The following is a 13,181-nucleotide window of genomic DNA, read 5'->3' on the forward strand; positions in this document are numbered from 1 at the left end:
CCGGTCTGGTCTTACTCTTGTCATTATTTAGAGTGTGGGCCCTGGAGTCAGACTGCCTGGGTTCTAATCACAGCCCTGCTTCTTACAAGTCACATGACTCTGGGCATATAAAATAAAATAAAATAAAATAAAATAAAATAAAATAATCACTGTGCCGCTGCTTTGTCCTCTGTGAAGTGTACTAATGACATCCATTCAGAGTTGGGAGGATTACACGAGATAATGCTTAAGTCCTTGGGATGGTACCTGGATTGTAGGAATCACTTAATAAGCCTGAGCTCTTCTTTTTCTCTTTTCTCATTTTTGCCCAGTGCCTCTCATTTTATCCAGCATTCAGAAAATATTTGCTACGTGTCTGTCTGTCTGTCTGTCTGTCTGTGAGGGCACACAGATTACGTCTAATGCCTCTTCAACAATACAACAGTCCTTCATTATCTTAAATGATGACAGGACCACACAAGAAGTACAGCACGTGGCCCTTATCCAAATGGCTTTGGCATCTAGTTGCAGTGATAAAATATGCATAGCAAGCCACCACTAATAGAGCTGAATAGAAACAAAATTACTGCCTATTAATATATGCAAATTTTTACTGGGAAAAATATAAAGCTTCATAAGACTTACAGATGTTTTCCTACTAACAACCTCATGTTAGGAACACAGTTGTTCTGTAGAGCATCATGAAATGTTGGAGCTGAAAGAGACCTGAGAGATTATATCCTTCATTTTAAAAATAAGAAAATGTTGAAATTTATCAAAGATAAAGTTTCTAAGTGCTACTGTTCAAGTTCATTGAAATATTTGAATATTGAGTTTAAAAAATATTTCTTAGATGCTAGAAAGTAAAGACTACTAGAGTTCTTAAGCAAACTTATTGTGAGAGAAATCTGGTAACATGGAGGCTTGTTACAAACACCGTGTGTTTCATTCTTTCTTCGCCATCCGACTTGTTCCCTTTAGGACATACAGTGGCCAAACAAGTCTATTATACCAGTAAAAAGAAGGATCCCTCGAAGTGGTTACCTGCCCTTCATCTTTTTGAAATGGCACGGAAGCTCTGTAAGGTAGCAGCAGCAGAAGAACATGAGGTAGAGGCAGAAATTCTTTTTCAGAAAGGTAAGATGTACTTGGGGTCAGAACTGTGATAAAGTTTATGGGATTTTTTTTTCCTATTAACAATGTGCTTCTTGAAAATCTGGCCACTGACTGTAAAAAAATACATATTTTATAAAGGGCTTAGTGATGACACAAAAGTGGTACCTTTGGCAAACTTATATCAAGAAAGGGGAAAAAGAGTATTACTACTTAGTCTCTTTTATAATTACAATTGACCCTCCTTAGACAAAGTTTTATGTTTGACTCAAAAATGTCAGCATCAGCCATTTAGCTATAAATAATGTTTCTTAAAGAATGCTTGGAAGGCATTTTTTATGCGTGATTTCATTCCTTAGCTAAGCATTTTAGTTAATTTCTATAAAAGATACATACCCACTTAAATAGCTGTAGCACACCTGTAATTATAAGTTATGTACGATATATTTGCATAATTACTGTGGCTACTTTGGGCATGACAAGAGTGACGATGATGGTTGCTATCATTTGTTGATCGTCGACTAGATGCAAGGCCCTTTAGTAGTCAGTGTGTAACCTCTCATATTGCCGATTCTTACAACAGTTCTACAGGGTATGCATGGCTAATCCTACTTGACAGATGAGGAAAATGAGGTACAGTCTGGTTAAGAAACCTTCTCTAAGTCAGCAGCTACTAAATGATAGTGCCCAGGCGTGAACCTAACCCTGGGAGGCTCTGTGCCCTGTCCACACACTAAATGAAAACTGAATTCTTTTTATAGCGATTATATGATTTTCCTTCCTTGCCCTTTGGCTACAAAAGTGCCATTCCACTGAACGTTGTGGCTAACCATGGGGTCGAGAGCGGTGTGAACACTGAAGTATTTGTATCATTTGTGATGGTTTTCAAGTGTTTGCTGACTTTTTAGGATTTAGCAGAGATGTTTTCTATGAGATCTGCAATACTAGACAGAGATCCGCAATACTGTATCTATAATACAAGAGGAAGAGGACATGGATGTAGACAAAGGGAATGGGCCCCACAGGAGGAAAGGGAGGTACAAAGTAAGGAAATATAAAAATAAGATGGTAAGAACATTTGTGTCTGGAAAGCCAAAGGAGGCTTTGACTCAGTGTTGCTAACTAAAGGCAGGATGAATCCGGAGACTCCTGGGGAAAGAAGTAAAAGATCTTGCACTATTGGCTGACCTTACAGCAAAAACAACAGACAGATGGGCAGGAAGGACAGCACATCCAGTTTTCTGAAGTCCCAGCATGAAATATTTATTCTAAAGTTCTAAATGATAGAAAAAGGAAAAACCATTTGTGTACATATTTTTTTTTATTCTTTCAGGCAAAATAGAACGTCAAATATTGATGGAAGAGAAATCTCCAAGTTCACAACTTGAGAGTTTATTTGAAGCTATACAACTAAGCTTGAGAAATGATCAAAACTCGGGGTAAAAAAAACTTCCCATTATTATAACATATTTTGGCTTAAGTCCCATGCTCTGGTATTACATTGAACATTCAAGGCTGGGATGACTGGGAGACCATCTTCCTATGGCAGGACTAGTTCACTGAGGTCCATTGTCCACCAGATTTACTGACTTCCTTTCCAAGGTTGTTGCCCTTTGCTCTGACCCAAAGCCTCATTTACAGCAATGGTTGGTGATGGCAGTTATCATGGTGGCATACTGGACTGTGTATTGCTTCTAGTCTTTACTCACATCGATCTCCTATCTGTCCCAGGATTCCAGCAGCTTCCATGGATGTGAAATTGTATCTAGAAGGGATTTATGTGGATATTCACTCTGGTCAACAGGGCCAGGGATGGCCAACTTAATTCTATATAAAAATCATCTTAAGATTGAGAATAAGCAGCCATTATTACAACTGTACTGATTTAAATAGCCCCAACTGACAGGTTTGATAGTGAATACACAGACCTCACCCATATCATACAACTGCTTTCTGCATTACTCCATGTCTCTTTCCATTTTCATTAGTATAGGAGGGTAGAAAAAGAGGTCTGATTTTCAAGGTAGGTTCCTTCAGTCCTGATTTTCACTTCTTTAGTGACTTGTGTGCTGGAATATTCTAGAATGGTATGGATGCTGGGCTTCAGAGCAGTCATGCCATGGAGTGTTGCCAGCACAGGACAAGGTAGAATTCTCAACTCTCTTCAAGAGCTTCCAATTTCAGTAGGGAGGAAAGTGCTGCTGTCTCTGCCAATGGTGCTGTGAAAAGAAGGTGTGTATTTGGGACAGATACTGGTTTTGTCTATTTTTACCTTTCATCGCTCAGAAATTGTGGAAAATGGTGCAAAATGATTATGAGTGGTGAAACTATTTAATAAGTACAGTGTTCTATCATTTTAGGTTGATAAGAGACTCCTACTTAGAAATGGCCTTATTATTTTTACACATGAGGAAGCCAAAAAACAATCTTTCAACACCACCATTAACACTTAAGGTAATAAACTATTTTATTAGAAATCTTAAGTTAATTGCCTTTGTTAACTCTGTGCTATTGAAATAATGAGACTGATTTTTATGTATGATTTGGAGAAATTCATTTATTACTTTATAGTCACACTCGTGTAGATACTTCTCTGGATGTTTTTTGTTTTGTTTTGTTTTGTTTTCATTATGAAATTTATTGTCAAATTGGTTTCCATACAACACCCAGTGCTCCTCCCAACAGGTTCCCTCCTCAGTGCCCATCACCCACCTCCTCTCCCTCCCACTCCCATCAACCCTCAGTTTATTCTCAGTTTTTAAGAGTCTCTTATGGTTTGGCTCTCTCACTCTCTAACTTTTTTTTTCCTCCCCTCCCCCATGGTCTTCTGTGAAGTTTCTCAGGATCCACATAAGAGTGAATACATATAGTATCTGTCTTTCTCTGTATGACTTATTTCACTTAGCATCACACTCTCCAGTTCCATCCATGTTGCTACCAAGGGCCATATTTCATTCTTTCTCATTGCCAAGTAATATTCCATTGTGTGTATAAACCACAATTTCTTTATCCATTCATCAGTTGATGGACATTTAGGCTCTTTCCATAATTTGGCTGTTGTTGAAAGTGCTGCTATAAACATTGGGGTACAAGTGCCCCCATGCATCAGCACTCGTGTATCCCTTGGGTAAATTCCTAGCAGTGCTATTGCTTGGTCATAGGGTAGATCTATTTTTAATTTTTTTGAGGAACCTCCACACTGTTTTCCAGAGCGGCTGCACCAGTTTGCATTCCCATCAACAGTGCAAGAGGGTTTCCATTTCTCCACATCCTCGCCAGCATCTATAGTCTCCTGATTTGTTCATTTTAGCCACTCTGACTGGCGTGAGGTGGTATCTCAGTGTGGTTTTGATTTGTATTTCCCTGATGAGGAGTGATGTTGAGCATCTTTTCATGTGCCTGTTGTATATAAGGCTCTGGAAATAAGAGTTCTTGTGGACAGTTTTGCCTGTTAAAATGTAATACATGAAATGTAGGTGTATGTAAATACTCTAAGGTATTAGTATTAATCAGGAAATTGTAGGAAATGGTATATTGGTTAAGCAGATGGACAAGTAAGATGTTCATTATTGATACGGCCTGCTAACAGATCACTTTTTGATAGAGTCATTCATTTATTCATCACATACCTATTGAACATTCACTCTGACCCAGACAGTATTCTGGAAGGTTATTAAGCAGTGATTAAGACAAACTTAGTCCTTGTTCTCGTGGAACTAGTTTTCAGTAGAGGGAGAGAGACAACAAACCAGTAAAGGAAAAAAGTAAGAGGAAGGAAGGTTGGGGGGGGGGCGGGAAGAAAGGGAGAGAAAGAAGAGAAGGAAGGGGGGTTGGTTTAGGTAGTAAAATTGGAGATTAGGAAGGAACTTGGGTTGGTGGGATTGTGAATGATGCAGTGGCAAAAGGTGGGATTTACTGGATGAGAAGGGGACCATGCAAATAGTTGCAGGGGCATGCACTTCTAGAGAGGTGCTTCCAAACAAAGGGGCAGAAGCATCTCTGGGGATCCTGTGAAAATGCAGAGTCTGATTCAGTAAGTCAAGGATGGGGTCTGAGATTTGGCATTTCTGCTGGTCTGTGGGCCACATTTGAATTCCAGGGATCTAGACTGAGGGAGATCCTGTGGGCAGTATGTGGGTGCTTTGGAGATATATGAGGCCAGTAACTTTTAATTTTTAATTAATTTATTATTATTATGATTATTATTAGTTTGTTTTAGAGAGAGAGACTGTGTGAGCAGGGGAGAGGAGCAGAGGGAGAGAGAGAGAGAGAGTGAGGGAGGGAGGGAGAAAGGAAGAATCTTAAGTAGGCTCCATGCTCAGCATTGTTCTTACATTATAGTTATTTAATGTTATTATGTATTCTTCATTTAGTGCCTATTAGTATTCTTTCCAGAATTTAAATAGGTAAATTGCCCAAACTTACAGAGCCAGTAAGCCACAAGGGCTACCCCAAAGCCTAAGTGGCTTCATTACAGCTAATGACTAGGGTTCTCGTATTTTGGGAGAGGGCTGTATTGCTTAGATTATCCATAGGTGGCTTCTCCAGGTATCATCTACCTCCAGCCAATCTTAGCACTTGATCTAGGCTAAGCCACATTTACACGTTGTGTTTCCTGCTCTGGCATCAGCACTATTCACTGACTTTCTTTTTCCTTGGGAGTCCTGTAGCCAGAAGTAAAACAAAGATATCTTTGTTATTGTTTGTTTTATTCTGCAGTCTTGTTGAAGATCAAGGAATTGGCCAAAATATGAGCATCAAAAAATTAGAACCAAGCAGTCTAATTGAACAGTTTTATCCATATTAGTTAAATATTAAGAATTAACTATTAATACTTATTTTAGCTATCTTTAAAAATGTAAAACAGGCAGATATTACATTGCCATTGGAGTTTCTTTCTGTTAATTTTTGTAGCATTGACTTTCTTATTTAAAAAATTGAACACACACACACACGGTAAAAAAATATCTTCATTCATTGCTATTTTTGCTATTCTATGGAACTTTATGATTACATCATCCTTTAATAGTTCCCTAGTTAGAAAAGTGATAGCGAATACCTATCAGAAACCTTTAAGTAATATTCTTATTTCTGACATTCTCACACAATGTATTCAACTTATAAATCATCTATTAAAATGGCAAATACCATTTTAAGTAAATACTTTCCTTAAAATGCCATTTGTGTTTATTTTATTGTTATTCAAATCCAAGCTCAGTATAAAAAATTAGAAAAGATGAGAAAAATAATCACCCTTAAGAGCCATAATAACCACTGTTAATAATTTTCTTTGCTTGTGTATACAGGGAATATATGTGTATATGTATCTTTTTAAAAATAGGATTATACTTTGCATACTATTTTGTAACCTCTACTTTTCTGTCTCTAATATATTTGAACATCTTTTCATGTCAATACATCTAATACATACATTATTGTTCTTTATTTTTACATTATTATTCTTAATGGCTATATAGTGTTCCACTGAAATGTCATTTTCAGAGGATGAGAAAATTTATCATGCAACTTCATGGTATCTTTATCTATCTTTATTATAACATATGTGCTATATTTTTTAGACTCCTACCAGAAGGCATAGTTCTACTAAAGAACCAACAGTAAATAGATTTGAAATGTACGGTTCACTGGCCTGGACTGTGATAAGAGCTGCTGCCCAGGTTGGTGTGATTTTTATTTAAGCTCCCTTTTAACTGGCCTGTCTGTATCCTCTACCTACTAGTTACTAAGACAGCATAATGTATCTAGACAAGAGAAAGGAAAATTCACATTCTTTAGGATTTATGCCAATGATCTTTCTTTGGGAAGATTAGGATTGCTCCTTAAGTATGTTGTGTTTTTAATCTTTATTAGGCAGACCTGTCTTTGTTTGTTTTGGCTTTTCTTTAATGAAAGTATTGGCAGATACATATGTGCACATTTTGACATTTTGGCAAATATCTTTCAGAGCTAGGTGAGATAGCCTATTTAAAGTGACTCATGCATTAATTAAATTGTCAACAATAATGATTTGTTTGACAATGATACATACTACATGTTGGGCATCACATGTTGTTTTCCAGATTGTCTTTATTTTTTCTTCCAATGTATATTGAATATGATTTTATGAATTCACTTTTTCACATTATGGGCCTAATGGATAATCTATGAATTGGAAAGCTTACATTTATGAATTCTAATTCTGCATTAATTTTAGGTCAGTGAAGCTGTGCTAGCAGTTAATCTACTTATTGGAAAGAAGAATGCTAGAACTGATAAAGTCAGCCAAGGGGCCTTACCAAATATCCCCGAATTTGCCACTGTGGATCTTTTGTCTTCATATACAGATTATTTGCTTGGTATGTTTGAAATGTCTAGGCATTTTATAAAAACCTGATACATGTAATGCATAATCAAGTTGCAAAGGTTTAATCATGGTGATTTGTTGGGTTTTACTCAGAGAGTATCATGGCAGGAGGAACCTCAGAAAGACAGGGGCTCTGCAGCCTAGCTGCCAAAACAAAGGGGCATCACTTCATTGTATGTACGTCTGTGTTACTCAATCAGCTGTTGCATTTCAGATGCAGGACTCTGTGAAAAATGGTATTTCCTTCTGTCTATTTTCCAGTTCACACATGTCAAATGAGGCCTTTTGGAAATATTTACTTGTGGATCCTTTCCTGATCCCCTAAAATGTGTGCTCACCCTAGTACTCTCATGTAGTTCTCTGTTCTTTTTCTTAGTTATTTTATATTTGTGTGTGTGCATGTGCATGTATGGGTGTGCACATGGGTATACATGTTTGAACTCTTTCTCTCATTAAGCTATCATCAGCTTCCTGAGGATAGGGACTTTATTTGACTTGCTGCCCTAACTGCAGAAAATCACACATTACTTGCACATGACAGGCATTTGTAATTGTTTTTTTTTTTCATTTTTTTGTTTGTTTATTTTTGAGAGAGAGAAAGAGAGAGAGCACAAGTGGGAGAGAGGCAGAGAGAGAGGGAGACACAGAATCTGAAGCAGGCTGCAGGCTCTGAGCTGTCAGCACAGAGCCCAATGTGGGGCTAGAACCCATGAACTCCGGTATCATGACCTGAGCTGAAATTGGAGGCTTAACTGACTGAACCACCCAGGCGCCCCTCGTAATTGTTCAATGAATTAATGATTGAGAGGTTAGAATTTAAACTTGATCTCACTATTATTTGTTTTTTCTATTTTACGGCTCCTTTGTTAGCTAGCAAACCGTCATATAAACCTCTAAGTCAGATCAGCAGTAATATATTTAAGATTCATTTATGTGTTTGTCCATTCATTCATTTGAAAAATAGTTATTGAGTGCTTCTTGTATGCTGAACACTTGGATGGTTCAAAGACATAAGGTGCTGGAGTCTTACTTCCAGGCTGACATTTCAGTAACAACAATAACTAATTTTCCTTGGCACTAGGTGAGCATTGAGCCAAATGGGGTGAAGAGTGCTACTTTAACCTGGTGGGGGTGGGAGTGTTCTTCCTAAAGCCGCTGAAAACACATCTGTAGGCAGCAGCTTACTCTGCTGAAGTGTTAAGTCAACTTTAGCCAAAGGATTAGTGTCTAAAACCATCCCTTTCCTTGGCTTTCTTCCTTTCCAACCCAAAAATGTATTGCCTGAGGTTAAACCATTAGATGAACTTTTTATGCCAAGTTGTGGTTTTCCTATTTTATTGCTTTGATGTCTGGTGGGATTTTGTTTCATCGGTTTCATCTAAAATGCTGTATTAAGCAGTTATTACCAAAATTATGCTGTGTATCAAACAACCCTAGAACTTAGTGGCAATGAGAATTCATCCTTTGACTTGGTCTGGTCCATGTACATTTGTTATGAAGCCCAGGCTGAGGAGGCAGTGGCTGTTTGGAGCATGCTCTTCTCACGGTGTACAGCAGAGCAAAGGGGCCAAGCTCTATCACAGAAGTACACTCAAGGTCTCTCTTCACACCACATCTCACTGGCCATGGCAAATCATATGGCCAAGTCCAACATCAGTGAGGAAGGGGAATCCACTGTGCCAGGCGAGGAAGGGAGAGGGGCACGAATGTTTGCTGAATGATAATCCAAACTATCTTACGTGACAAGTCCAGTCTGTGGCTGGCAGCTACCTGAGAGGAATTCTGAACCCCTGTATGGAAATACAGGAAAAGGTGTTGCAGTGACCCGTTAATGATGTCACCCATGGGCACATGCAGTGAGGAGCCGCATCCCGGATCCAAATGATCTGAGTTGATCAGTTGAGCAGGTGGTCTTCATCTTAGCTGTGCTCACTGCTAGAATGTGTGATTTCTTTGCCCTTCTCAGTGATTTTCATAGTATATTCCAATTTTCAGTTTCTGTTTTGTACCATTAGCACTCTTTTACTGTTTTACAAAAATAGTAATTTGAAATGACCAAATTTTGAAGTCCCATCTATTTTGCATTTTGCCTTGCCTTAAGGGTAATAGTTTTGCCCTCCAGTATTTTCCTAGCAGACTGATAATTAATTCATGCTGATGATTTCCCTCACTTCAGTATTTGGGTTGGAAGGAGGTACTGAATCCCCTCCTGACTGCTACAAATACCCAGACGGCAACGAAGTTTATATTATGAATTGCTAATGGGCAACAGCAACAAATAAAACTTGTTTGATTTTCCTTGCATTAGCATAAATTAGCATCCAGGAGAAAACATCCTCAGTAATCTTACCTTTGCTAGCATTGATGTGTACTCAAGGTGGTGACCAATAGTCATGGTTTTTGTGTGTGGAACGCTGCACCAGATATTTGTGTCCAAAAGGAAGGAGGAGTCATAGAAAACCAAGAAAGTGAGTCTTTCCTTCCATGAGGTTCCAGTCATTGACAGTCAGAACAGAGATACACTTTGGAATTATATAGATATGTCTCTTAAGAGGTCCATATTAATGGAAGCAAATTAGGCTGAAGCTGGACGACAGACAGGATGGGCATATTAGTTAATTGGAAACATTTTTTTTTTCTGGAACAAGTATATTGTGGGGCAGGTATAAAAAACCACATTTTCTCAACAGAGCAACTGGCAGTCAGAGAAGCATGATGACAGAATAGACTATTCATGTATATGTGAACCATAATAGGTCAGCATGTGTACCAGAGAGCTACTGTATGACGTCTGCAGAATAAGAAGATACCAGAGTGATTCAGCTGATCCAATTTATAGAGATTTTCTCTACATTGTCTTATAGGCATAGAGACCCTGAGATGATGATACTGGCAATATAAGATCATATTTAGTTTCAATGCAAAAAAACACACACATTTATTAGATGCCTACTTTGGGCCTAGTTGTATTTAAACATACTTATCTTTTTTGTCTTGATTTTCTTGTGGCTTTAGGGAAAATTTCAGCTGGGATAAGAATTGTTAAATTCTGTAAGACAGTTTGAATTAAAAGTACAATTTAGGGCTAGTGGTCCTGGATGCAGCTTCTCACAACCAAATGCACTTGGTCTATAGAAAATATAAATGTTTGTCTTGTGAAAACTAATGGCGGTGAACCTATTGTCAGAACATACAAAGAGAACTGTGAACGAAGACTTAGGATCACAGCTGACCTTTAATATAGGCTCTGCCTGTTGAAACAGAGAAAAGCTTTCAGCCTGAAAAAATAGGATTTGTTCTTTCCTTACTGCCTTGGGCCTGGTCCAGAAACATGGGGTCAATACCAACTAAAAACTGAGATGCCATTCCTCTGCTACTATCTTGATTTCTTGTATTCCTCTGAGACACAATACTCCATAGGTGGGGACCTAGGGAAACACATTACATCCTCAAATCCCAAAGTATTACACTACTTACAGATTAGAATGGAGAAAAATAATTTATGCTAATAGCAGTGATGTGTGTGTGTGTGTGTGTGTGTGTGCACATGCATGTGTGTACCTGCTATGTATCAGTTCATAGTATTAGCAGCTGAGACAATTGGAGCATGATGAGAACCATCCTCAGTGAAGCAGAGCTGTCCTGGTCCAACACCTGCAAGCTTCTAGAAATGTCATTCAGAACTCTATACTTTGATCACTTAAATCTGAGAAGGAACCGTCTCATGACCAAGAGCAGAGCACATATTCTCCACCCTCTATTACCAGACTCTAGGTGTGAAGACATTCTTTATTCTAGACAGAGTCAACAATGAAAAATAGGAAGCAACAGAAGGCACCCGTAAGGAAACATTGCCAGACAGGCACAATGAAATGCTTTCTTTTTTTTTTTTTTAATTTTTTTTTCAACGTTTATTTATTTTTGGGACAGAGAGAGACAGAGCATGAACGGGCGAGGGGCAGAGAGAGAGGGAGACACAGAATCGGAAACAGGCTCCAGGCTCTGAGCCATCAGCCCAGAGCCCGACGCGGGGCTCGAACTCACGGACTGCGAGATCGTGACCTGGCTGAAGTCGGACGCTTAACCGACTGCGCCACCCAGGCGCCCCTGAAATGCTTTCTTGAAGACGCAGAGGAAGACTGACACTTCAGGGAGCCAAAAGAAACGTAACAAGATCCTTTAAAACCTTCAGCAGGGCCCGGTCAAAGACTGACACAAAACAGAAAGCCATATGCAGCGAATGCTAGATAACAGTGGGACCAGTGTGTCCTGATGCCATACGCTAGTGCTTTATGTGATTTCATCTGTCCTTGACGAAAATCCCATGGCAGTGTCATTATGCATATATATTAAACGAAGAAAGGGCCTCAGAGAGGTTATGTAACCAGGATAATTTTCTACTGCTGATGCAAATCCTGATCTATCCTGTTCTAAAAGCTGTGCCCTTGATCACTGTGTTGGGTGTGATAAGAAAGTATTACCAGGAAATCAAAGTGCAGAATGAATCCATCACCCTTTCGGATTGAGCTGACATGAAAGGTGCTTTTTCCCTCCCCAATCCAAACATGTAACACAAGGTTGGATAAAACAGAACTGAAATTGTTTTAACTTACAGCTGAGCATGAAGTCAGGAAAGGGAAATCTCAAGTTACCAAAGTAAATTGAGTGATTCTAAGCAAGCTGAAGGTGAGGACGCCATTGGCGAGGGCACTGCTAGGGCTGGGACTTGGATGCCAGGACAAAGAGGGGGTCTGGAAGGAGGGCCCTGTGGGTAGGGAAGGTCAGAACCCTGCTAACTGCTTAGAATAGAGCTTTAGAGTGGGCTTGTCAAATTGAGGACTAGAAACACATTGCCCACCGGCTTGAGTAGATGCAGAGAAACGTGCCAAATTGCCCGGTCAGGGCCAAAAATGAGTCACTTGGGAGAAGTCAGAACCCCACCTGAGATTGTAAGGTTGGAATTCTCACCACCTGAAAGTTGCAGGGAAATGAGCATAAATACTTGCCCGGAACCAGTGAAACCCATGCAGCTCTGGCTGAGGCTGGAGGGAAACCGTTGCAAAGGGATCCACCTCCCACAAAAGTTCTTCTGAAAATAAATGTATATTGCAGGTTATACCTGGAAAAATTCTGACATCACTTTTGGATTATAAAGAGAAAGAAAGTAATTGTGAGCATTCAGTCAGAAAAAGTGGACTTTCTATAAAGAAAGAAGAGTTGAACTGGCCTTAATTTTCTCCTGTGACATTAAAGACCTGACGACATTGGTCAAATATGTACAGAGGCTCTTTTAGTTTAGTTCAATTTTTTACATAGGTGATTTGTTCTCAAGAATCAAAACTCAAAAGATCTCAAAGGGCATGGAGAGAAAAGTCTCCCTTCTGTCTTCTCTACAAATGACTGACTTGTCCCTAGAGACAATTGATGTTGTCATTGTATTCCTGCTGTAACCAACAGCTACAATTTAGTGGTTTAACACAACACAAGGTCTGTCTTCCAGTTTAGGAGGTCAGAAGTCTAAAATGGGTCTCACTGGGCTAACAAAATTAAGGTGTCAGCGGAGTACTTTAGGGGAGGCGTTAGGTGAGAATCTCTTTCCTTGTGTTTTCCAGGGGTTTGTGGCCCCTCCCTACATCTTCCAATCTCTCTGACTCTGACATACTCTGTCTCTCTCTCTTGTTTCCCTTTTCTACATATAAGGGCGTCTAGGATTACACTGGGACTA

At 39.1% G+C, this 13,181-nt stretch overlaps 1 protein-coding gene across 3 annotated transcripts in view; it reads left to right on the forward strand.

The window, feature by feature from the left end:
• The window catches only part of CFAP54 (cilia and flagella associated protein 54), a 301,918-nt gene that overhangs the window by 222,758 nt on the left and 65,979 nt on the right, over positions 1-13,181 (forward strand). For all 3 annotated transcript variants that reach the window (XM_047868490.1, XM_047868491.1, XM_047868492.1), the window contains exons 57-61: positions 961-1,116; positions 2,426-2,531; positions 3,453-3,546; positions 6,672-6,770; positions 7,307-7,448. In XM_047868490.1, coding sequence (XP_047724446.1) covers positions 961-1,116; positions 2,426-2,531; positions 3,453-3,546; positions 6,672-6,770; positions 7,307-7,448 — 597 coding nt within the window. The remainder of the gene's footprint in view (positions 1-960; positions 1,117-2,425; positions 2,532-3,452; positions 3,547-6,671; positions 6,771-7,306; positions 7,449-13,181) is intronic.

The sequence above is a fragment of the Prionailurus viverrinus genome, chromosome B4 (assembly GCF_022837055.1).
Source record: "Prionailurus viverrinus isolate Anna chromosome B4, UM_Priviv_1.0, whole genome shotgun sequence".
Taxonomy (NCBI): Eukaryota; Metazoa; Chordata; class Mammalia; order Carnivora; family Felidae; genus Prionailurus; species Prionailurus viverrinus.